General features: G+C 40.3%; 1 protein-coding gene across 2 annotated transcripts in view; it reads right to left on the minus strand.

The window, feature by feature from the left end:
• Nucleotides 1–27,314, minus strand: part of LOC126088507 (peptidylprolyl isomerase domain and WD repeat-containing protein 1) — a 121,794-nt gene that overhangs the window by 63,282 nt on the left and 31,198 nt on the right. For both annotated transcript variants that reach the window (XM_049906651.1, XM_049906650.1), the window contains exon 5: nt 24,129–24,216. In XM_049906651.1, the coding sequence (XP_049762608.1) occupies nt 24,129–24,216 (88 nt within the window). The remainder of the gene's footprint in view (nt 1–24,128; nt 24,217–27,314) is intronic.

Below are 27,314 nucleotides of genomic sequence, written 5' to 3' on the forward strand. Positions count from 1 at the left end.
CTGTATATTTTATAAATCAATAGAAAATTTACCATGTTTAATAATAAACAAGCATCTTCTATCAAAATTACTTCTTTCATTAATTTTGGGACACCTTTTACCACCAGGGAATGATGGAACAGGACAGCAAACAACAGCAGGAACTTAGGAGCTTGGTGAATGTAGCATACAATTTGCCATCAGCGATAGTTCCATTTGCACAGTATACTACACTGTCTTTAATGAGAGGCAAAGCTCCCACCCAGAAAGGATCTGCACAGAAGTTCTGCAAAAGGACGTGTCAGTTAGAGCCTTATATGACAGTACTTTTGAGAAATTATCTAATGAAGGCAAGGATGCCTAACAGTTTGACGGCAACTAATGCAGCAGTTTTCAAAAAGGTTAAGACAGAGATACTACTTTTGTGAAATCTTACTGACCAATATGTCTTTTGAATACTCTGGGAAAAGTCCACAAAAGGCTTATTTACTCGTGGATACCACAGGGGACATACAGGACTACATTGTAATCAACATGGCTTTCAGATTTGCCATAGATGCAATATATCAGATGCTAGAATGTCTCCTACAACTGAGGTTTTGCTTTGCCATAATAATGATGATTAATGTCCAGGGAGCTTTTGCTCATTTATAGTGGCATTCCTCTTTCACCAGGCTCAGCTGCAAGTTCAAAATTGACTTTATCTGAGCCTGCAAGATCATTACATAAAACTACAATGCACAATGTAAATGTCCTGCAGCAGCATGAAGAAACACCACAAAGGGGTGATCATAAGAACCTGTCTGTGGGTATACTTTTTGGGAAATAGCAACACAGACTCTCCTTGAACTACTGGAAGCAAGTCAAGGAACTGCAAGATTTGTGCTATATGCAAATGACTTGCTGGCTATTGTTCCAAAGGACTCCAGACCACAGACGGACAAGAAATGTAAAGAAATGTTAGCCTCGGTGCAAAGTTGATGTTGGGCAACAAGCTGACAGTAAACAACACAACTTACATATTCCTGAAAAGTAAATTGTCTAGGACAAGGAATACAGTCTTCAGTCTAGAAAACACGTCACTCAATACACAACAGGTCTGTTTGTATCCTGGTTGATGTCTCAATGCTGATCCAACTTTTCTAAGACTACATAAAAGCATTCTCCAAATGAACTACAAAAATTCTGCATGAGATTGACAGAATTGCCACAGTCCAGCACAAGATATATGCCCCAGGGAGACAGTACCTTGAGATAATCCCAGTGGCTATAATTTTATTCAGAGTCAGTGTTTTGGCACATAAACAGAGATGGGAAGAGCAAATAAAGATACTAAGAATAATAAGGTTGCCACAAGTTTCCCAAGTCAAATTCCCTGATATTTCCCTGGTTTCCAGACATATTTAGCATTTTTCCCTGAAAAATTTTGAGATTTATTGATTGATTAATTGAAAGGGTTTATGGGGTCAAGCGGCGAGATCATCAGTCTCGCGATCCCAAAGTTACTCTTAGAAGAAAGCAGGTCAGCTAAAACTGGATGGATCCAGTCAGGGGAGTCAAACTATAAGACAAGGAAGTTAAAACACACACAGTAAACGGCATAAAAGGTTAGACCAAATCTAAAAATGGGGAAAAAAGAGTGATCTTTCCATGGGGGAGTGGTCATGGGGTCCCAGGCTGAGAAAACATGAAGAGAGGTCCCAACCACAACCGCCCTGCCTCTGCTCCAAAAGTAAAGCAAAACCTTATATCTGGCAATAACTACTTTCACAGAGGAAACTGAGAACCAGTTCAACCAGCATCGTGAGGACATGGGGCCAAACTTAAGGCACTGGAAGCAACACGTGGGATGTGGAATGTACAGTTTCACATCACATCCATATGCCATACCTTGACCTTCTTGGGCAGGGTATCCCGTTCAAATGCCATGATTAAAGCACTGGTATCTACACGATGGTCCTTAGAGCCTTTCTGGACATGCCAGATGAAATGAACGCAATGTCGTTCCAGATTAGCCATAAGTTCATCGAACTCGAGTAGAAGGTCTCTACGGAAAATTACTCCTGTGTCATACTGAGTGAACTATGAGGAGCAATAGCCACAGGATTGTCTCCTAAACTGTCGCAAGCACAGAGGGAGGTTGGATCACTAGCAGAAGTTGTCTTTATAAGGAGAGAACCAGAGATCATCTCCCTTGATGACTTCGCTGAACTTGTCCTCAGTATGTTCCACAAAGAAAAGAGGTTTGGCGGAAGAAAAGGTCTCCCTGTCGGTCCTGGTACATACTAGGAACCGTGAAAAGGGTCTCACCCCAAGGAGGGTCTGGCCCTCCTCCCAGCATGTATCCAAGGAGGGTAAGACTGGAAAGGCAGGAACAGGAACTGAGACAGAAGTATGTTAAGGAAGAGATGCGGCCGCAGTAGAGCAGTCAGAGAGTTTAACACATTTCACGTGCCAAACGTACGCCTTGGTACCACCCACTCCGAACATGGGCTCGCCGTGTGGGCACCACTCACCCACAGCAATGGTCACCTGGCAGTTCCTGGGAGTTCCGATGTCCCAAAAAGATGGGCAACCACTCCTAGGCTTGCACAAGGCATTCACAGGAGAGGTACCAGCAGTGTGATCCTTGTGGTATAAAGGGGGGGGGGGGGCTTAGCCAGATGGGTACATAAAAGCCCCACCACATAGATTGCCTACCGAGCTGGAGACCTAGCAAGGAGGCGAAAGGGCTTTGACAGCGAGGGAGGGGAAGGGGGACAAGGGGGGGAGGGGGAGGGGGAGGGGGAGGGGGAGGAGGAGGAGGAGGAGGAGAGGAATCCATACCTAAGATGCTAGGGAAGGAGTTCTTCCTCATCTGGCTCGCACTACAGACTTCAGATTTATAGATGAAGGTCAAACGCCTGAGGGAGACCAAACCAGATAAGCCAAAAAGGAGGAGGAAAAGCAACCAATCAAAACTGCAAGATGAAGCAATGTCATGAGGATGCCCAGGCTAACATAAAGAAGAAAACCAAGAGAAGGAATGAAAGGGGCAAAGGGAAAGGAAGAAGGACAGAGAAAGAGAAGGAAGGGGAAGGGGAAGGGGAAGGGGAAGGGGAAGGGGAAGGGGAAGGGGAAGGGGAAGGGGAAGGGGAAGGGGAAGGGGAAGGGGAAGGGGAAGCAGCCCAGAGAAGAATAAAGGCTGCAATAGCTCAGGGACCCATGTGTGCCACAGACGTATGCTGTTGGCCCCTGCGGGGACAAATTTTGAGATCTCAAAGGTAAGTAAAGACTTAAGTTGACGAAAAATGCAAGGACTTCTGTATTTCTAAACATGGGAGCAAAAATCTTAAGTACTAACATCAACATCTTTGGCAATGAACTGTTTTTAGATGGAGAAAGCAAGTCAAATGTTATATATGTTTCATTAAGACCACAGATGCTATTTTATTTCAATAAAGTGAAATACATTTGGTGACAAAAATACATATTTCATTGGAATCGCAAGACAGATATAAAATATCTTCACTGATTTCAGAAATAACCTCAGAAAAAAGTAGGCATCTTGAAAGAAGTGTATAAGGCACGGAAAAGTGTGTAAACCAACACTTTAGGTTACTGCCAATAAAATGTTGGTTCTATCATGTTTGTTATTGTCGATTATTGCCCACTGTGTTTTGTCTATTATTTTAAAGGTATTGTGTGGTTTTTCTTTCATGAAATATGTCAGTACATAGTGCAGAAACTGCCAGTGTCTGCCACTATTTTCTTCCTCTTATCAACCATGATTTCTAATATATAAAATACTTTCAAAGTGCCAAAATGTACCAGAATAAATAAAACATCTATAAAATGCCACACTGTACAATGTTCTGGTGGTGAGACAGTAGCAATTCCTAAAATCCATTGCCTGTGGCCTCTGGCCTGCCGAGGAGCATCGCAGTCCTGAGTCTGTGGATAAACCATGAAAATCTGCCGCATTACACCACACACAAACAGACCTGGCCTGCAGGCAGATCGGTGAGACTAGATCTGATGGGTAGGGCCTGCACGTTAATGAGAAATGATGGGCTTCAGATTGGCTGCCCCAATCTGTTAGAGATACCCACAGAAATGGCCTGCAGTTTTGGCCCGTCACGTAAGTCCACTGGTGTGGCCACCTATTTACATGTCACAGATACCATGTTGGTGAAATGAGACCACAATGACCAATTCATGCAACAGATAACTTGGCGTGAATACTCTGAAAATCATTACTAATGAGGATACATAGCAACTCAGCGTACCGATGATCACTGAGCTGCAGACGGGCACATAGAAAAGACAATCACACTCTCACAACTAAATTTTTGGCCATAGCCTCTGTCAGAACACGAGAGCACACACACACATTCACACTATCATTCAGACACAACACATGCACACATGATCACTGTCTTTGGCTGCTGCAACAAGAGTCTCTGGGAATCAGATCCTAACAAACCTCTCTTCATACCTCCCTGCCTCTCGTTGGCAGCTGCTAGGCTAGCAGCAAGAAGTGGTGGCAGTACTGACTGAAAGCTGAGGGGAGTGGCAGAAAGGGAAGAAGCAATAAGAATGAGGGAGTAGGGAAGCGGCTCACATACTAAACTGCGCCCAGCCAGCGACTATGCCTGACATCTCAGTTAACAAACCATTTCATCTACAGAGACAGGAACTAGATTTTTCCTGATTTCCCTGACATGTTTGAAATTCCCTGACTTCCAGAAATTGTGGCAACCCTGATAATGCAGAATGGAATATCTTTTATTTTCCCGCAGAGGTACATACAAAAGGATTCTGAGTATGTGTAGTTTATATAAGGTTAAAATATAACTACACGATCCACTCTGGAGTATTTTCACATATAAGAGAGCCTTACCACGAGGGGCATTCAATAAGTGACACAACACTTTTTTCTTTCTTGGTCAAATTTGGTTGAAAATAATGCAGAATTTGTTGTGGGATATCATGGAACATTCCCATTTTAGCCCCAAAATTTCATGAAGTTCCCACAGATGATGGCACTACACATACCCTTCAAAATGGCATCTGTAATGAAGGTGCATTCCAAGCAGAGAGCAGTCACTGTTTCTTTTGCCAGAAAAGCAGAGCATAGATATTCATAGGCACTTGCAGAATGTCTACAGGGACCTGATTATGAACAAAAGCACAGTGAGTCATCACATTCAAACACATCACTGCACAACTGCATTCTGAATGGTTATTCTGTTTGATATCCTACCTCTTCATGCAACAACCAACTAAGAAGTGTATTCTGATATCCTCAGGAAATTGAAGAAACAACTTTTTCAGCATGTTCGTCACCACAAAACTCCTCCTTCATGACAATGCAAGGCCTCACACAAGTCTGTGTACACGAGAGGAGCTCATAAAACTTCAGTGGACAGTTCTTCCTCATCCACCCTACAGCTCAGCTCTTGCACCTCCCAACTTCCATTGGTTTGGTCAAATCAAGGATGCACTCCACAGGAAGCTATATGTGGACGATGGGGAAGTTATTGATGTGGGAAAACAATGGCTCTGACATCGACCCTTACCGTGGTACTATGCAAGCGTACAGGCACTCCCAATAAGATAGCATAGGGCCAACACACTGAATGGAGATTATGTTCAAGGATGCACTCCACAGGAAGCTATATGTGGATGATGGGGAAGTTATTGATGTGGGAAGACACTGGCTCTGACATCGACCCTTACAGTGGTACTATGCAAGCGTACAGGCACTCCCAATAAGATGGCATAGGGCCAACACACTGACTGGAGATTATGTTCAAAAATAGGGTTTTGTAGCCAACAGGGTGGGGATTAATATGGTGTATTGGAATCCTGAATAAAACAAACCTGCTTTCAGAAAAAAATCATTTGGTATGCGAAAAACATAACATTAAAGATACAGAAACCTAAGAAAATATTATTTCCTCAGAACATACTCTCTATAAGGACAGCAGTGACGAAAATGTGACATCATATACATGAGATGATTTTTCTATTCAGTGTCTCTGAACGGAATATAAATGAGACTACGCTATTGATACATATATATCGTATGGTGGCTTGGGAGGCACGAAGTTAAATGAAAATGTCCGCAGGTCTGGGTGCCGGTTAAACCAAAGCCTACTCCCCTACTCAGCTGACATACACAAGTTTTCATGTGCGTAAAAATTGAATACATCAAAACAGTTGCCAATCTTTAGCTATAGTACCAGCACTTTCTGTCAATTTTAGATTCATCATCACTCTATTAGACCTCTGTTTTGAAGTAGATTGAATGACTGATGTATGAACTAACATATCATGCCTGATTTTATCAATGGTAGTTTAAAAGAGCAAATTCAATCCAGAAAACGGTTTTATTACCAAAGAGACAGAAAGACAAAACCCCAGTACTGCCTACAGAACCATCCAAAGGTTTTTTGTGGTGGGGGAGGGGGGGAAGGACTCCCCAAATAAAGGATATGAGCAGGGTTTATACTGATTTTCAGAGGATCCAATTCATGGCTTTTCCATAACCTCTTTAGTTATATTCATGACCTCTCAAAAATGCACATGGTACAATGACAAAAACATTCTTTAATGAAGCTACAGGGGCACTTATGAATCAAACTACTTATAGCATTCACTTCACTCACAGTAAATTACATCATTATGCTGCTTGTTTTGTGTAATACATGAAAATCTCTTGTGGCATGAATAACTCAATCTTAAAAAAACACTAACACCGACTACAACTATGAGCTACCATGTACCAATATAGCGTGGGAAATTTTTTGGCTAGCGAGACACTGATTTTACTCTGATTTACCCTAATGCCTTTAAAATGAGATTAAAATTACAATGCTTTTACATTATGTAAAATCAAGGAGAGGCAACAGCTCACCTATAGCTGGCTGATGTGTTGTGCATAGAAACACGCAAAGTAACATATTTTACTACCTTTCAAGTTCTTGTACTTTCTTTAGTAAAAGTATGCGCATTCACATGCACAACCAATAGGGTCAGCAAGACAGACTGTTGATTATCGATAGCCGTTGCCTGGGCAGGTGGAGATGAGGAGGGGATGCACATGGTGAGGAGGGGAGTAGCAGGATAGCATGATGCAGGTTTTTTGACAGATGACTCAGCAGCTGTACAACAAGATGAAAGGAAAGTGGAGATGAGGTGGGAGACAAGGAGGTAAGAGAGAAAGGGAGAGAGATGGATAAAGGAAGGGGGAGTTGGAGGGAAAGAGGGGAGGGGTGGAAAAAGAGGGGAGAGAAGGGAGGAGAGAGGTGGTGCCCACCCTCAGTCTCTCCCTTCCCTCTCTCCCTCCTCATCTCCACCTTCTGCTCCCTTCCTCCCCCTCCCTCTGCCTCTCTCCAGCAACATGTCTGAGCAGAACCATGCTTCGCATGTCGTTTGAACTAGGTGTATAATCTTACATAGCTCTGTGTTAAACCACACCTCTAAATTTCTCCCTCCGTACCTGCCCTTTCAGTTCCCAGCTGCAGTACCAGAGGTTGTGCTAACATAGCTCACATGAGTCCCCTACAGATACCAAAGACTACACTAATGGCCATTAAAATTGCTACACCAAGAAGAAATGCAGACGATAAACAGGTATTCATTGGACAAATATATTATACTAGAACTGACATGTGATTACATTTTCACGCAATTTGGGTGCATAGATCCTCAGATATCAGTACCCAGAACAACCACGCCTCGGCATTGAGTCAAACACAAAAGTGTCATCAATGCGAACAAGAGGTGAGCGAAACGTGTAACCAATGGCACCCCATACCATCACGCCGGGTGATACGCCAGAATGGCGATGGCGAATACAATGTTTGTTCACCGCGATGTCGCGAAACACGGATGTGACCATCATGATGCTGTAAACAGAAGCTGGATTCATCTGAAAAAATGACGTTTTGCCATTCGTGCACCCAGGTTAGTCGTTGAGTACACCATCGCAGGCGCTCCTGTCTGTGATGCAGCGTCAAGGGTAACCGCCATGGTCACCGAGCTGATAGTCCATACTGCTGCAAACGTAGTCGAACTGCATATGGTGGTTGTCTTGCAAACGTCCCCACCTGTTGACTCAGGGATTGAGACGTGGCTGCACGATACGTTACAGCCATGCAGATAAGATGCCTGTCATCTCGACTGCTAGTGATACGAGGCTACTGGGATCCAGCGCCGCATTCCGTATTACCCTCCTGAACCCACCAATTCCATATTTTGCTAACAGTCATCAGTCATCGGATCTCGACCAACGCGAGCAGCAATGTCATGATACGATAATCCGCAATCGCAATAGGACTCAATCCGACATTCATCAAAGTCGGAAACATGATGGTATGCATTTCTCATCCTTACACGAGGCATCACATCAACGTTTCACCAGGCAACACCGGTCAACTGCTGTTTGTGTATGAGAAATCGGTTGGAAACTTTGCTCATGTCAGCACGTTGTAATATATATATTAGAGGGAAACATTCCACGTGGGAAAAATATATCTAAAAACAAAGATGATGTGACTTACCAAACGAAAGCACTGGCAGGTTGATAGACACACAAACAAACACAAACATACACACAAAATTCAAGCTTTCACAACCAAAGGCTGCTTCATCAGGAAAGAGGGAAGGAGAGGGAAAGACGAAAGGATGTGGTTTTTAATGGAGAGGGTAAGGAGTCATTCCAATCCCGGGAGCGGAAAGACTTACCTTAGAGGGAAAAAAGGACAAGTATACACTCGCACACACACACATATCCATCCCCACATAAACAGAAACAAGCAGACATTTGTGAAGGCAAAGAGTTTGGGCAGAGATGTCAGTCGAGGCGGAAGTACAGAGGCAAAGATGTTGTTGAATGACAGGTGAGGTACGCGTGGAGGCAACTTGAAATTAGCGGAGGTTGAGGCCTGGTGGGTAACGAGAAGAGAGGATATACTGAAGGGCAAGTTCCCATCTCCAGAGTTCTGACAGGTTGGTGTTAGTGGGAAGTATCCAGATAACCCGAACGGTGTAACACTGTGCCAAGATGTGCTGGCCGTGCACCAAGGCATGTTTAGCCACAGGGTGATCCTCATTACCAACAAACACTGTCTGCCTGTGTCCATTCATGCGAATGCACAGTTTGTTGCTGGTCATTCCCACATAGAAAGCTTCACAGTGTAGGCAGGTCAGTTGGTAAATCACGTGAGTGCTTTCACACGTGGCTCTGCCTTTGATCGTGTACACCTTCTGCGTTGCAGGACTGGAGTAGGTGGTGGTGGGAGGGTGCATGGGACAGGTTTTACACCGGGGGTGGTTACAAGGGTAGGAGCCAGAGGGTAGGGAAGGTGGTGTGGGGATTTCATAGGGATGAACAAAGAGGTTACGAAGGTTAGGTGGACGGCGGAAAGACACTCTTGGTGGAGTGGGGAGGATTTCATGAAGGATGGATCTTATTTCAGGGCAGGATTTGAGGAAGTCGTATCCCTGCTGGAGAGCCACATTCAGCATCTGACCTTATACACAAATATTCCGCACGTCCAGGGCCTCGCTGCAATGGAGCACTTCCTTTCATGCCGATCACCTGCCACCCTACCTAAAACCTCTTTCCTCATTACCTTAGCCAGCTTCATCCTGACTCACAACTTCTTCACTTTCGAAGGCCAGACGTACCAACAATTAAAGGAAACAGCCATGGGTACCAGGATGGCCCCCTCGTACGCCAACCTATTTATGGGTCGCTGAGAGGAAGCCTTCTTGGTTACCCAGGCCTGTCAACCCAAAGTTTGGCACAGATTTATTGATGACATCTTCATGATCTGGACTCACAGTGAAGAACAACTCCAGAATTTCCTCTCCAACCTCAACTCCTTTGGTTCCATCAGATTCACCTGGTCCTACTCCAAATCCCATGCCACTTTCCTTGACGTTGACCTCCATCTGTCCAATGGCCAGCTTCACACGTCCATCCACATCAAACCCACCAACAAGCAACAGTACCTCCATTATGACAGCTGCCACCCATTCCACATCAAACGATCCCTTCCCTACAGCCTAGGTCTTCGTGGCAAACGAATCTGCTCCAGTCCGGAATCCCTGAACCATTACACCAACAACCTGAAAACAGCTTTCGCATCCCGCAACTACCATCCCGACCTGGTACAGAAGCAAATTACCAGAGCCACTTCCTCATAACCTCAAACCCAGAACCTCCCACAGAAGAACCCCAAAAGTGCCCCACTTGTGACAGTATCCTTTCCGGAACTGGATCAGACTCTGAATGTGGCTCTCCAGCAGGGATACGACTTCTTCAAATCCTGCCCTGAAATGAGATCCATCCTTCATGAAATCCTCCCCACTCCACCAAGAGAGTCTTTCCGCCGTCCACCTAACCTTCGTAACCTCTTGGTTCATCCCTACAAAATCCCCAAACCACCTTCCCTACCCTCTGGCTCCTACCCTTGTAACCACCCCCGGTGTAAAACCTGTCCCATGCACCCTCCCACCACCACCTACTCCAGTCCTGCAACGCAGAAGGTGTACACGATCAAAGGCAGAGCCACGTGTGAAAGCACTCACGTGATTTACCAACTGACCTGCCTACACTGTGAAGCTTTCTATGTGGGAATGACCAGCAACAAACTGTGCATTCGCATGAATGGACACAGGCAGACAGTGTTTGTTGGTAATGAGGATCACCCTGTGGCTAAACATGCCTTGGTGCACAGCCAGCACATCTTGGCACAGTGTTACACCGTTCGGGTTATCTGGATACTTCCCACTAACACCAACCTGTCAGAACTCTGGAGATGGGAACTTGCCCTTCAGTATATCCTCTCTTCTCGTTACCCACCAGGCCTCAACCTCCGCTAATTTCAAGTTGCCTCCACGCGTACCTCACCTGTCATTCAACAACATCTTTGCCTCTGTACTTCCGCCTCGACTGACATCTCTGCCCAAACTCTTTGCCTTCACAAATGTCTGCTTGTTTCTGTTTATGTGGGGATGGATATGTGTGTGTGTGCGAGTGTATACTTGTCCTTTTTTCCCTCTAAGGTAAGTCTTTCCGCTCCCGGGATTGGAATGACTCCTTACCCTCTCCATTAAAAACCACATCCTTTCGTCTTTCCCTCTCCTTCCCTCTTTCCTGATGAAGCAACCGTTGGTTGCGAAAGCTTGAATTTTGTGTGTATGTTTGTGTTTGTTTGTGTGTCTATCAACATGCCATTTTTCATGACCTATGTGATCAGTAGACACCCTAAAGAGAAAAGCATCTGTTCTAAAGAGGATGGGGAGCATGGATCAATCAATGTCTTATTACGAATATCAGCCAGGTACACTGCTCTTTAAATGATTTTTATTTTACAAGTCAATCATGATGAGCCCATTTCAGAAAATTATAAAATAAAAATCATTTAAAGAGCAGTGTAGCTGGCTGAGATTCACAATTATCTTGCCACTGGAGGGCACATTTTGCAATGTGGACCCCTAAGAACAAAAGAAATCAATGTCTGTTTAAAAAAAGCTATCTTCACAACTCTGTCCCACAATAATTATTTGTTTCTCTAGCCAGGAGGCACCAGTATATGGATAAGTTAACCAAAAAACTAATTTCTGCCTGCTTTGCACTCAGAAATCTCTCTCATGGTATTGACCTGCAAATAGATTTGCCACCATACTTCCATTCAGTACATCTGGATTGTTATGTGTAAGCATATCACTCAAGTGGAAGTCCGCAAAATTGGACAGATTCATCTTCATGGCAACAAACTAATATCATATTCTGGTAGAACCAGTATGAAGAAAGGAGGAATGGTTATATACACAAAAAATGTAGTTCAATAACAGGCCCTTCAGGCTAATGAATACTATGTTGAACAGCTCTTTGAATACTGTGCCACAATAGTGGACCAGAAAATGCACAACATTGTGGTACTGACAGTTTACAGGGTCACCAGCATGAAGAATCATTGCCTGTGGAGATTTTAATGTTTATTTTCTGTCACATAATACTGACTGAGGGCATCTAGATTTCTTGATATCTGGCTTTGAATTATTTTCCACAATAAAATTTTCTATGATGATTAATGGACGTAATGTAGAGGTCACTTATATTTGTAGTCCAACCAATTTTCAATGATTTAAATGTAAAATAAGTAGTCAACAGTTTATTTGACCATGACGGTCAAATGTTAACTTCATAAAATATACTCACTGTGACTGTAAACAATGCATTCACAAACAACCAAATAGAGATGGATTAGATTTACTGCTGCGGACACTGTATGCACAAGCAATACACATTAGTTCCAAAAATAGAAACCCCAAGGACATTAAAATTCAACAGGTCATTAAAAATGAAGTCCTACAGAAGCTAAAGAAGAAAAATTATTCTGTTGATCTATTTTGTGATCCTGACAAAGTGATTATGTGTATCAGAAAATTCTATTTTACAAACTAAAATGTGATGATCAAATGAAACTATATGGTTCTAGAGGTCTTTTCAAGTCCAAAACATCTATGATGAATATGAGCAGACCGAAGAGATGAACGAAAATTTGTACCAAGGCCAGGATTAAAAACCCGGGTCTCCTGCTCACTAGGTAGATGGGCTAACCATTATGCCACAGTGGCTTTGCAGTTTCATTTTTTTAAAGCACCTGTGCCCGGGTTTCAGGCAGGATTCCCCTTCCGTTCAATGCTGAGGTGTTACCCAATACAATTGGAGAACTTTTGAAATGCTGTTTGAGCAGGGGGAATACCAAGTGGGCTGAGGCATGAGTGAGAATTTGGATAGAGGAAGGAGGCATGCTAAGGTAGTCTGTGCAGGACAGCAGAGGGGTTAGTGCATCTGCTTAGTGAGCAGGAGCCCCAAGCTCAAATCCCAGCCCTGTTACAAATTTTCATTCATACAACATAAAATTTTGTGGCACTAATGTAAAGGATTAGGGACGTTAATGACAGTATCAAGAAGGCGATACTAATTCAGTTACCAGTTATGACAGTGACAGTAAGCTGCTTGATGTTGTGAATGAGATTGAATCTTTTTTATATAACATGTAGTTAAACCTTGTGTGGAGTTTCTAGTCTCCCATCGGGCACCTCCCCCAGGTAGCGAATTGGGGAACGTTCACCAGATATGGTGGACACCGGGGAAATAAAACACTCGGGGCGGACCAAAACTAGCAAAACAACAACTGGTGCATTGCAGTTGGGAGTTAGGTTTCCAAAGGCTAAGGGAAGAAAACCCTGATTAAAAATCACCCGTTTCCTAGTAGGGATTGGACGCAGGGTTGACAGCCCACTCTGTAAAAAAAAAACAATTGTTGCGAAACTTCTACAAAGTAAAGCCGGACAGATGAAGGAATATCGACCTGGCATGGAAAAGGACAATGAGGTGGAATACAAGTAAATGAAGAAGCGAAAGTAAGGAAGAAGAGAAATATAAGGTGTAGACCAGATCTATATATTCGTACTGGAATATGAGATCCCTATACAGAATTTCAATCGAGAACAGCTGCCAACATGAATAACGTAGAAGTAAATATCCTTGGAGACTGAAGCAACTCAAATCACTTAATAAAAGCAAGTCTTCTGGTCCAGACTGTATACCAATTAGGTTCCTTTCGGAGTATGCTGATGCATTAGCTCCATACTTAACAATCATATACAACCGTTCGCTCGACGAAAGATCCGTACCCAAAGACTGGAAAGTTGCACAGGTCACACCAATATTCAAGGAAGGTAGTAGGAGTAATCCACTAAATTACAGGCCCATATTGTTGACATCGATATGCAGCAGGATTTTAGAACATATATTGTGTTCGAACCACACAGTCAACATGGGATTAGAAAACATCGTTCCTGTGAAACACAACTAGCTCTTTATTCAGATGAAGTGCTGAGTGCTATTGACAAGGGATTTCAGATCGATTCCGTATTCCTGGATTTCTGGAAGGCTTTTGACACTGTACCACACAAGCGGCTCATAGTAATAATTGCGTGCTTATGGAATATCGTCTCAGTTATGTGATTGGTTTTGCGATTTCCTGTCAGAGAGGTCACAGTTCGTAGTAACTGACAGAAAGTCATCAAGTAAAACAGAAGTGATTTCTGGCGATCCCCGAGGTAGTGTTACAGGCCCTTTGCTGTTCCTTATCTATATAAATGATTTGGGAGACAATCTGAGCAGCCATCTTTGGTTGTTTGCAGATGATGCTGTCGTTTATCGACTAATAAAGTCATCAGAAGACCAAAACAAACTGCAAAACGATTTAGAAAAAATATCTGAATGGTGCAAAAAGTGGCAGTTGACCCTAAATAACGAAAAGTGTGAGGTCATCCACATGAGTGCTAAAAGGAACTCGTTAAACTTCAATTAAACGATAAATCAGTCTAATCTAAAAGCCATAAAATCAACTAAATACCTAGGTATTACAATTATGAACAACTTTAATTGGAAAGAACACACAGAAAATGTTGTGGGGAAGGCTAACCAAAGGCTGTGTTTTATTGGCAGGACACTTAGAAAATGTAATAGACCTACTAAGGAGACTGCCTACACTACGCTTGTCCGTCCTTTTTTAGAATACTGCTGCGCGGTGTGGTATCCTTACCAGGTAGGACTGACGGAGTACATCGAAAAAGTTCAAAGAAAGGCAGCACGTTTTGTATTATCGCACAATATGGGAGAAAGTGTCACAGAAATGATACAGGATTTGAGCTGGAAATCATTAAAAGAAAGGCGTTTTTTGTTGTGACAGAATCTTCTCACGAAATTCCAATCACCAACTTTCTCCTCCGAATGCGAAAATATTTTGTTGACACCGACCTACATAGGGCGGAACGATCACCACGATAAAATAAGGGAAATCAGAGCTCATACGGAAAGATATAGGTGTTCATTCTTTCTGTGCGCTATACGAGATTGGAATAATAGAGAATTGTGCAGGTGTTTCGATGAACCCTCTGCCAGGCACTTAAATGTGATTTGCAGAGTATCCATGTAGATGCAGATATATCGCCCAGGAGCACTGAAAGTAATGATGGATCAAATAATGAATCTGAAGCAAAGTATACTAGTACTATAAGAAATTAGATGGACGGGGAATGGAGTTTTAGAAAAGAAATATATTCTATAGCTGCAGCGAAAGAAATCATGAGCTGGGGACAGGAATTGTTGTACATAATCAATTAAAGCATCTGGTAATAGGGTTTACACCCATTAGTCCAAGATTATCAACACTCAGGAAAAAGGGGAAATTCTTTAACTATTCCATAATTAATGCCCATGCACCACCAGAAGAATCCAAAGAAGAAGAGAGTGAAGTATTCTATGAATCTTTGGAAAGAGCATACGATGAGTGCCAAGGGCACAATATTAAAATAATAGCTGGAAACCTAAACACTCAGGTGGGGAAAGAACAGATTTATAGACCGATAATTGGCCCCCACAGCAAAAATGCAACAAGTAATGAGAATGGAACAAGGCTTATACTGTTTACAGCATCTAGAAATATGGTAATAGGATCAACACTGCTCCCACATAAAGAAATACATAAGGAAACTTGGACCTTATTGGATGGAAACACAGTAAACTAGATCGACCATGTGTTGATAGATGTGACACACAAATCGGACCTATTGAATGTGAGGAGTCTCAGAGGCCTAAACATAGATACCGATCATTTTCTGGTATGGGCACGGGTGAGGGTGAAGATATCTAATGCAACAAAAGGAGTCCAACCCAGGGCACAGAACATAACATAACAACTTTAGAATCAGTGGAAGTTAGAGAACAGTATCAGGAGAAGATAACTCGGATTCTGGAAAACATTGGAGAATATAACAACATCGAAGATCAGTGGGAAGCGATAAAAAAGATGGTGGAGACATCAGCAAGAGAGATACTTGGAATTGAGACAAGACAAGTAAGACCATCATGGTTTGATATTTATTTATTTACTTATTGATACTGAATGTGAAATAGCACATGAAGAAAAGAACGAAGCATACAGGAGGAGACTGCGATTACACTGTGTGAGGAGAATAGTAGAAGCATACAAAGAAAAATGGAGGATTGAAAAGAGGACTCACCAAAGAAAAAAGAGAGAATGGATGAAAGCAAGTGGCAAAGAAATGGAGCTCATGAGAAGCAAAAATGAAATAAGAAAATTCTATAGAGAGGCGAATGTCGCACGGAAGCCTTTTGGTAGTAAAACAAGCTTAATAAAAGGTGAGATAAGGAATATAATAAGTGAAGAGAAGGGAATATGTGAAAGATGGTGCAGGTATTTTGATAGTCTTCTCAACCCTAGAGTAACTATACCAGGGAATCCAATAGAAACTAATGGGGAAGAGGACCCAGACAACACTGCCCCCACCAAATATAGAAGAAGTAAAATCTGCCAGGAAGAAATTGAAAAACAACAAGGCGGCAGAGACAGATGGTATTCCAGCAGAACTGTTTAAGCAAGGAGGCAGAGAGCTGGAACGAAGCCTTCTGAAAATGGTCACCAGAATAGAAGAGGAGAAAATGCCCCAACAATGGAAAGAGGGTATCATATGTCCCATATATAAGAAAAGAGATCAGATGGAGTGTGGCAATTACAGAGGGATCACACTACTTAATATAGTATGTAAAATATTCTCTAATATACTATTCGACAGAATCCTCCCAATATCACAGAGGGAGATGGGACTGTACCAATGCGGATTTCTCTCCAGCAAGTCAACTATAGATCAGATAATCACCTTCAGACAAATCCTGGAAAAAAAAAAAAAAAAAAAAAAAAAAAAAAAAAAAAAAAAAAAAAAATATGGGGTTGGCACGCATCACCTCTTTATAGATTTCAAAGCAGCTTATGATAGTTATATAAAGCTCTAGATGAACTGGGAATCTCGAGAAAGTTGGTAAGGCTGGTGAGATTGACAATGAGTGAAACACAAGGTAGTATAAGAATAGGAGGAATGATGTCATATACATTGAGTATTAAAAATGGAGTGCAACAAGGGGCTGCACTGGCATGTCTTCTCTTAATAATTCGAGATCTATATGAGGATCTTACCCTTGGCATGACTTGGATAATTAGTGTGAATGCAGATTTTGATTGGATAGGGCAGAAGTTGATTATCAATGCACCTGATGGAGATTGTATTTGTACTTTTTTTACAAAGTCAACTACATCTTTTGAGGAGAATAAAGTGAATAGCATACAATGTTTAAAATACAGTGGATTTGTACTCAAAGATATGCCAGAATTTAAAGAACTAAGATTTCAGAAGCAAAAGGGTTAACTGATAATCAGAAACAGGCATTGGAATCTTTGTTATGGGAGTATAGTAATGTGTTTAGTAATATTCCAGGTAGAGTGAGAGGTTACCAGTGTACTTTGCATCCATCAATCATTTTTCATAAAGCCATATTGTGTACCAATAGCTAAGAGAATGGCAGTTGAGAAAGAGTTCCATAAGATGGAAACGTGTGATATCATCGAGGGAAGTGTTAGCCCATGTAACAACCCATTAGTCATTGTTTCCAAAAGAGATGGAAGAGTGAGATTGGTTCTCAATTCTACCGTATTTACTCGAATCTAAGCCGCACCTGAAAAATAAGACTCGAAATCAAGAAAAAAAAAATTCCCGAGTCTAAGCCGCACCTGAAATTTGAGACTCGAAATTCAACGGGAGAGAAAAGTTTTAGGCCGCACCTCCAAATCGAAACGAAGTTGGTCCATTGTAATATGAGAGACAATTTAAGTCGAATGAATGACGATACAGCTACAATAGGTTTGAGTCGTAAGCTTAGCAGTTAAGCTTTACTAGGTAGCCATTGCTATGCGTCACGCGCTCCGTCCGTATTTATACGGGTACCCTTCCTTTTTCACATGCTTCGTCTGGTTTGAATTTATTTCTTATTTTGCTTTGATCTGGTAAGTGCCGTTCTCTTTGTTATAGGTGTTTGCGTCACTCTAAGCTGAAAATGCATTACTGTACTGTGTCATGAATTGTTTGTCGCATTCTGATAATGAGTGTTTACGGCCTGTTCCCGCTCGCAGCATGGCTTGCTTTTGTGTGCGCTACCGCCGCTTACAATTAAAAAAAGAGAGGAATCGTTTCATTAGCAAAACAATGGCAAGAGACTGCTATTTGTTGTAACTTACACTGCTGCTTTCTTTGATAATGATCAACAAGAACCAAATAATAGACTGCTTCTGATAGAAGACGTTCTGACCAAGAGTTTAGCGAAAATTTTTCTCCGTTTGAAAATCTTTGCAGACGCCTCTTTAGTACATTAAATTCTGCACAGAAATTAGTCATCTTAGATTTAAAAATCTAGTCAATTGCCGTGCTTCATTTCTGACTGTATCACTATTAGGCATAAGAATAATACAAAAATAAACATGACATGATATGTATATTCTTCTGCGTTTGCTGTTGTCTCAGCCTAGTTTCGTAGTTTATTAGGCAGACAGGATTTAAATGAGATAGCAGCAAACACGAAAGAATACATGGCAAAATGTTTATATTCGTATTATTCTTATGGCAAAGAGAATACTGTATGTGATTCACAATTCATGAAAGTTCCTATTAGCAACCATTTCTTCTCACAGGTTGAAAAAATTCAGAACCTAGAGTTGGCCATATTGACAAACATCCCAAACAGTCTTGCCAGTCCGATTTTCGTAGTACATTGAAATGCTGCTACATTCGAAAATGAACAATACGGAATTTCTATTTACTTCGTTTGATAATGTATAAAATGCAGTGGTCGAAACTCGGGGCGGAGAAGAAGGCTCGTCTTCCACCCTTTTTTTTTTTTTAATTTATTTACTGACGCGGAGGTTTTGGCGCCAGTATTTATCTTTGTGCCTGCAAAGCATGCCTGTGCAGCGCTACATATATTAGACGGCAGAAGTTAGTTGTGGCGCCACCTACCAACATTTTTCAGAACTTCTGCTTACTTTGCACTCGATTCTAAGCCGCAGGCGGTTTTTTGGATTACAAAAACCGGAAAAAAAGTGCGGCTTAGATTCGAGTAAATACGGTAGGCATTTAAACAAGTATTTGTACAGAGAAATAGATCAACCTGAAAACACTGATGAACTTTTACACAAATTTAAAAATATTCAGATTACATCGAGTTCAAATTTAGCCCTGAATCTCACAAATATACTGCCTTTCTCTACAGTGGCAGATGTTACCAATACTGTGTAGCACCTTTTGGTTTGAGCTCACCTGTAGCTGACTTTATAAGAGCATTTGATTATGTACTTGGCCAAGATCTGATAGAAAAACTTATTGTTTATGTGGATGACATTTTGGAAAGCTTGACAAAGTTGGGAAGAGCGTTTTGAGTTGTTGAAGCAGGCACGTGAAAAATTCTGGCAAGGAGGTATGATTCTGAAAATCAAAAAATGTAAACTTGCTGCCCCTGAACTAAAACTCTTAGGTCATGTGATTACTGGGGAAGGAATCTTGGCAGATCATGCTAAAATTAAAGCAATCTCAGATTTTCCAGTACCACATAGTAGGAAACAATTGATGTCTTTTTACGGTTTATGTAGATTTTATTGAAAATTTGTGACTGGATAAAGTTTGACAGCATCCTGTGTAAGCAATTTACTTAAAAAGAACACTAATTTCGTTTGGACTCAAGAACGTAAGCAAGCATTTGAAAACATTAAGAAAGAATTGAATAATCAAAATTTGTTACACGGACCATATTTTAGCCTACCATTTTGTTTACACACAGACAATAGTGATTATGGTTTGGGAGCAGAGCTATTTCAAGAAAAAGAAGTTAATGGAGAAATCATACATGACACAATTGGCTCTACAAGTAGAATGCTGTTAAAACATGAGAAATCTTACACAGCTGCAGAAAAGGAATTATTTGCTTTTTAATGGACATTAACTAAATGGACATTAACTAAATTCAGAACCTATTTGTTAGGACATAAAGTAATTGTATATTCAGACCAGAAAGCACTAAGCTACATACAAGAATGTAGACTATCTCACAGGAGGCTTACCAGATGGGAAATGTATTTGCAACAATTTGATTATGAAATTATACAGGGTGAAGCAAAATTCATGCACTCGGGCTTCGCAGTGTGACACCTCGCATGCCAGCAATATAAGAATGTCCCTCCCAAAATTTTGTACATCAGAGGAAAAGGAGTTTTAAATCAGATATATGAAGGGTATACATGATGAGAATATTATTAGGGCAATGCGTAACAAAATTAGAAGGAACCAAAACCATGATTCAAACTGGAGGTAAGTAAAGAGTTGTTTAGGCAAAAGAGGTTATGAATGAAAACTTGGACAGGTATCATAACAAAGGAACACTTTTCAGGAGAACTAATGTGGCTTCTGATGAGTGGAAGTTATGTTGGCCAGAGGAAGAAGCTGGAATGTTGGTTAAGTACCGGGTGATCAAAAAGTCAGTATAAATTTGAAAACTTAATAAACCATGGAATAATGTAGATAGAGAGGTAAAAATTGACACACATGCTTGGAATGACATGAGGTTTTATTAGAACCACCCCATATTGCTAGAGGCGTGAAAGATCTCTTGCGCGCGTCGTTTGGTGATGATCGTGTGCTCAGCCACCACTTTCGTCATGCTTGGCCTCCCAGGTCCCCAGACCTCAGTCCGTGCAATTATTGGCTTTGGGGTTACCTGAAGTCGCAAGTGTATCGTGATCGACCGACATCTCTAGGGATGCTGACAGACAATATCCAACGCCAATGCCTCACCATAACTCTGGACATGCTTTACAGTGGTGTTCACAACATTATTCCTCGACTACAGCTATTGTTGAGGAATGATGGTGGGCATATTGAGCATTTCCTGTAAAGAACATCATCTTTGCTTTGTCTTACTTTGTTATACTAATTATCACTATTCTGATCAGATGAAGCGCCATCTGTCAGGCATTTTTTGTACCTTTTTTTTCCCAAATAAAACCCCATGCCATTCCAAGCATGTGTGTCAATTTGTACCTCTCTATCTACATTATGCCGTGATTTATTCAGTTTTCAAATTTATACTGACTTTTTGATCACCCGGTATATACATGAGAGTTACGGACACTGTGGTATTCAAATGTATACAAAAGCTACAAGAAAATGTTTATTTCTATAATATGGCTACAAAGGTTAGGAAAGAACTATCTACTTGTGACAGGTGCCAGGGAGTCAAGGTAAGTAACAGAACCTGTCAAGGTGAGATGCAAAATAAAACACCTGAGGAACCTACGCACTTACTTGCTGTGGATTTTTATGGAAGTTTACCAAAAAGTAAAAATGGTTATTGTTGTATTTTTGTTATGGCTGATGTTTTCTCCAAGTATATAAATTACATCTTGTCAGAAAAGCTGCAAGTACAGAGATTATTGCAAAAACAGAAAAAAACTACTTTAGAAACGCAGGAAAACCTACAGTATCCTGTCAGGCAATCGATCAGTTTGTATCTCAGTGTTGGAAGTCATTCACAGAAATATATGGAATTAGGCACATTTTAATTTCAGTTTATAATCCTTCATCCAATCCAGCAGAGAGAGATATATGCACGAAATTAATCATTTACATTGCACATACAGTCTACTTGGTGTGAATACATCAGTGATTTTGAAGATGTAATGAATAGTTTGCAACACAGCTTCACGGGATTTTCACCTTTTAACATTATGTTTCACAGTAAACCACCAAATCTTATCCCTGAATTAGTAGATTATCCACCATGTACTGTCATTTTTGCTCAAGAATGTGAAGCAGATGTGAGAGAAACCATGAAAAAGCAGGGAGAGACAAAAAATAAAAGACACGATAATAGGGTCAAAATTGCTCAGTTCAACATCTTCAACATGTTCTCATTAAATCACATGAGAAATCTAAAATGTTAATATCTGATTTAAAAAAGTTTTTTTATATCTATATTGGTCCATTTGAGGTCACTGAGAACCCACACCCCAATGCCTATTGATTGATTTATCCTCAATCTAATAAACTTCTTGGGATAAGAAATGTTACCTACTGAAACCAAACAAACTAAAAAGTAAAGACAGCTAATGAAAAGGATTCTTACTGGAATATTGTAGAAACAAAATGATTTCTACCATATGTGAAGAACTTTGTAGTTACAGTTCTTCTTGACATTTTTTTCTTTTTTTAATGAGGTAAATTCTTATTTTTGCTTGTGCTGTGTTACTTCTCTATTGGTTTAAAATAAATCATGATTTGTATTTTATTATGTTCTTTTGTGATAAGTACTTAGTTTATTTTTTACAGTGTTATTTTTCAATGTTTAGAGTTTTTGAGCATTTATTCAGTTCTTAATATAACTTTCTTTGTGGTATATAATGGATTAGTACCTGTGTCATCTCCATGTTAATTTTGATACCGCACCGAAGACATAAAAACCAAATACCCATTGCTACATAGCTATGTGAAAATGTTTAAATGTCAATGTTTATAAACACTTAATGTAATTACAATGATGATTATGGACTTTTCAAAGAAGATAGACAGTTAATTATATGTTATTTATAAAATGTATGTTCCAAAGATTGTTTTGCATAAACAGATCAATATGTGGTAGTAATTTCTTTGCTACATGTTGTTAGAAGTAAATCTTTGTTCTTTTGTGCAGTTGGTTGCACAAGTTTGAAGTGCGAGGACAGAGAACATGTTACGTGTATTTTACTGATTTGTGTTGTGAAGTGAAATGACTGAAAATTTATGTGTAATAGTCCACCAGATTTCTCATTATTATTGAAACAGCAACTCAATCATCCTCTACATGATTATAGAAAGATAACCCACAGAAAGCAAATATTTAATGAGCCTTCAACACACAACAAAAAAGAGCAACAAAAAAATTGAATATTTTTATTAGTAACAGAACTGGTTATTTAAATTTGACTGCCACTATCACTCACTGCAGTGTGCCACTATCTCAGCATGGCAAGTGCTGTGAAAATGTGACCAGCCACCCACATTACTAACTTACTCTGAAAATTAATAAATCAACTTTGAGCAATAAAATGATCTTGCAATGACTTCAAATGATGGTTCAAAAGCTATAATGTTTGCTGACGACACAAGCATACTAGCCAAGAGTCAACACTCAGTATTACCAAACATAGCTAAGAGGCAGCTGAACATGCCTGCAACTGGTACACAGCTAACAGTTTAAGTCTTGACCTCACAAAGACTCATACAATGCAATTTTAAACAAGCAACAAGAATAAATGGCCTGCTAGCAACAGTAGACATTAGTGGCCATACACTAAATGAAATACCCTGTGTAATAAAATACCTTGGTGCCAACTGGACAACAGATTAACATGAAGCCCACACACAGGTAAATTAACCAAGAAGTTCAATTCAGCATATAATATGTAGGCATGTATAGCAAATGGTCATCTCATTAAAAATCGGAGTATCCTGATGTGCCATCTATTAAAAACATTTAAAATGCAAAATAACTGGCTCTTAGGGCAGAAACTACCTGTGTATTACACAGCTTGCTGTTAATAAGTAGCCCACTGCAAACTGGCGACAAGCTTGTTGGAGAAATGTTTCCTGCTATGGACTCACAAATGTAAATTTTGATTAATTCTTAACATTTGTACCAAACAGATTTTGGCTATGTAAGTATATAGATAACTAACAGAATTCTGTGTGATGTTACATGAATGTTTTGTTTGATGTCTTAGATAAAAACAGTAGCTGAGTAGCATAAAACAAAGAGAAATGTGAGGTGATTAGCATTAGTTATCATGTGTTGTTAGTGTACTTTAATGAAATAGCTTGCAGTGGTTGCTTCTGTTAATGTACAACTTGACTCATTCCAAGTCCCTGAAGGCTTTGTGACTTATGGAATACAATACAATTGTGTGTGTGTGTGTGTGTGTGTGTGTGTGTGTTTCTGGTGTTCTCTGACTTGTTGCACCCAGAGGCATTGCATGAGCTCCTGATGACTACATGACAAGTCACACAGTTACTCTCTAAATACTAAACTGCCTGTTTCAGGCTAAGTTACCACTAACCTAATAGGAAACAATAAAAGTTCAACATTTCTAGACACCATCATGTCCTAAATGAGAAAAAAGAACAAAAACGAAGTCACTCACACAGCAAGAGCTGAAATTGCATCACCTGGGCAATGGATCCATTCACAGCACAGTGGAGTGTAGTCAAGACGCATCATGTTTATCATATCTAAAACAACAAGAATGACCAGTTATACTACATATTGTGTTTTAAAGACAGAAATAAGCCTTATGAGAGTACAGTATACAGAGAGTGAAAAATCTAAATAGAAAAGTCTTAATGTGGACAGAAATCTAAAAACTGTATGATAGTGACCCCTTTGTAATATTCAGCTTATAATCTAATTTATCCTTAAAAAGGTGGCACATTACTGAACTTTGATGCAGTTTTTCACACAAATGATGTCTATGCCTAATAAGAGTAATCTAATGCAGAACTAGAATCTACTATAGGCTGACTGCAAATCTAATACAAAAAAGAGCACTAATTTAACTCCTTTTACAGTCACACTTAGTGAGTGGAAATATAATGGTGGTTTAATTATGCTTTCAATAATATTTTGTCAAAATGACTAGTCTTGCTGATTTACATGTCTATTGAGGGGCATTACCAAAACAGTGATGAAATTCCTCTTGGAAATAAAAACAAAATTATATGTAGACACAACAGAAATATTCAGAAATTGACAGAAAACAATGGTTCAAATAATAAAAATACAGAAGCTTATTCTGTTAGAACTGTGGTTCCTTCAGCTAGCAAATGATAATTGTGAATTGAGTTCTATTCATCTCATGACATACATTTGCAATTCATTTGGTTTGCATACAGGAGACATGTCAAAAATTTACAATGATTTTTACATTAGATTGTGGGGAATGAGACTATAAATAGGTAGAGGGGCAGGCAAAGACACAGGCACCTAAATAGTTTTGTTTCTTACAACACGTTCCACTAAGTTAACAGACTGCTCTTGTTCCAAATTTTAACATTTATGTCACCTCTCTGGCCTAAAAGTCTGCTGCTGTCACATGATAAATTGACATTTTTCTGTGTTCACTGCTAGGAAAAAAATCACAACACCAAAAAATAATTAACATAAAGTAATGAAATGTTGGGAATACATTTGTCTAAGATAACATATGTAAGATCTTTATTTATTTCTAATTTCTGCTACCAGTCACTTTTTTATTTTTCTATATGTATGAAATACTTTTACAACTTGGATGGTTGAATCATAATTATTTTCGCCCATAATAGCTACGTTTGTGAACCGTGACTGTGTGGGATAATTATTTATTTGTAATTTCTGCTACCAGTCACTTTTTTATTTATTTATTTTTACAAATAAATAATTATCCCACAGAGTCATGGTTCACAAATGTAGCCATTATGGCCAAAAATAAATACATATGTAAGAGATTAGCATTGCAAGATCACTGGTTAATGTAAGCACAAAATAGGCCACTGCAAATGTGAAATGCTGGTACATTAATAACTGGTGTAACCATCAGAAGTTGACTGCAAGCATATAAACATGCATGCTTGTACAAATGCCAGATGTCAGTTTGGGGGATGGAGTTCCATGCCTGTTGCACTTGGTCGGTCAACACAGAGACAATTAATGCTGTTTGTGGATGAGACTGGAGTTGTTGTCTGATAATGTCCCATATGAGCTCCACTGTAGACAGATCTGGTGATCAAGCATGCCAAGGCAACATGTTGACACTCTGTAGTAGAGCACATTGGGTTACAACAGCGGTACACAGGATAACCACAAGAGTGCTCCTGTTGTCATACAAAATCACACCCAGACTGTAACTCCAAGTGCAGATCCAGTGTGTCCAGCAAGTAGCCCTCAATTGGCCTCCATCTAACCAGTACACAGCCATCACTGGCATCAAGGGAGAACCAGATTTCATCAGAAAACATGACAGACCTCCACCCTGCCCTTGCCTGACACCACTGAAGTCACAAATGGTGGTAGCTCAGGGTCAGTGGAATGCATGCTACAGGGCATCTGGCTTAGAGCTGTCCTTGAAATAACTGATTTGTAACAGTTTTTTGGGTCACTGTGATGCCAACTGCTGCTCTCATTGCTGCTGCAGATGTGGTATGATACACTGAGTGCCACGTGGCCGCCCGAAGCCCGGTCTTCTTGTGACCGTACATTCTCATGACCCCTGCTGCCTTCAGTTATGTACAGTGGTTACTTTCCCGCAAATACTTTCTGCAATATCACGGAGGGAAGAACATCCAGCTTCTCATGGCCCTGATCTCGTTCAAACTCAGTGGGTTGTTGTTAATGATATCTTTGTCAGCTTAAAAGCATTCTTGATGAACATCAATTCACCGTGTCCAATCTCAAAAGGTAACTAATGCTCACAATTGTTACAGACTGTATTTAAAGCATACATGATTTGAATCCTCGTGGTACAACTTGTGCACTCTTATGCAATTGGTGCAAAATTTTAATAATCATCTTTCAGATGTTCAAACGTGCCTACCAGCTTTCATTTATGTCGTACAACTCTTTCTTGGTGTTAAAATTCTTTTCCACCAGTGTATTTGATTTTAGTTTCAGTTTAATTTCAGACAAACTTTTCCTCATGAAGATATACAATATTTCAATCATCATACATTTGGCTGCATGTTTGTATCACAAAAGACAAGAGGCGAGAAAAATCAAAATCAGTCTTATGAAATCAATGTCGGGGATCTACATATGCCAAGTAAATGAGGGAGAAAGACACCTTCAGCATAATGTGTTCTCCATATTGAAATGACTGCCAGGACACATATTTTAAAACTAAGAGTAGCGTAATGCAAATCTGGCAAAGGATACATGATATTATGTATGTAAAATTAATATTGTATGGAGGATATTCTCATCAATCTCAGACAGCAGAAGTCAGTTACTCAGAAAGGAATGGGTCCAAAGGAACAGTTCCCTAAAGTGATCGGAAAGCTTCTGGAAAGACTTTGATAGAACGGCCATTCACCATTTCCGTCAGGTCGGTCTCATTCCTACCGCAGTTTCATTTGGTCAGTCTTGTCCTTGTTCCATTTCTGCTGTATCTGTTCCCAATTTGCTCTCATTCTTTATCCCAGCCCCACTCTAATTCTTCTTTGGGTGGTCATTCATTCCTTATTCCAGCTCCAACATTATTTGTTCAGTTGCACTTCCTTTCATTCATAATGGTCACCTGTTCTTGTTCAATTTGAAGCTATTCTCAAACCACTGATTTCTTTTTCTTCAGTCCCAGAAC

Source organism: Schistocerca cancellata, chromosome 6, assembly GCF_023864275.1.
Source record: "Schistocerca cancellata isolate TAMUIC-IGC-003103 chromosome 6, iqSchCanc2.1, whole genome shotgun sequence".
Taxonomy (NCBI): domain Eukaryota; kingdom Metazoa; phylum Arthropoda; class Insecta; order Orthoptera; family Acrididae; genus Schistocerca; species Schistocerca cancellata.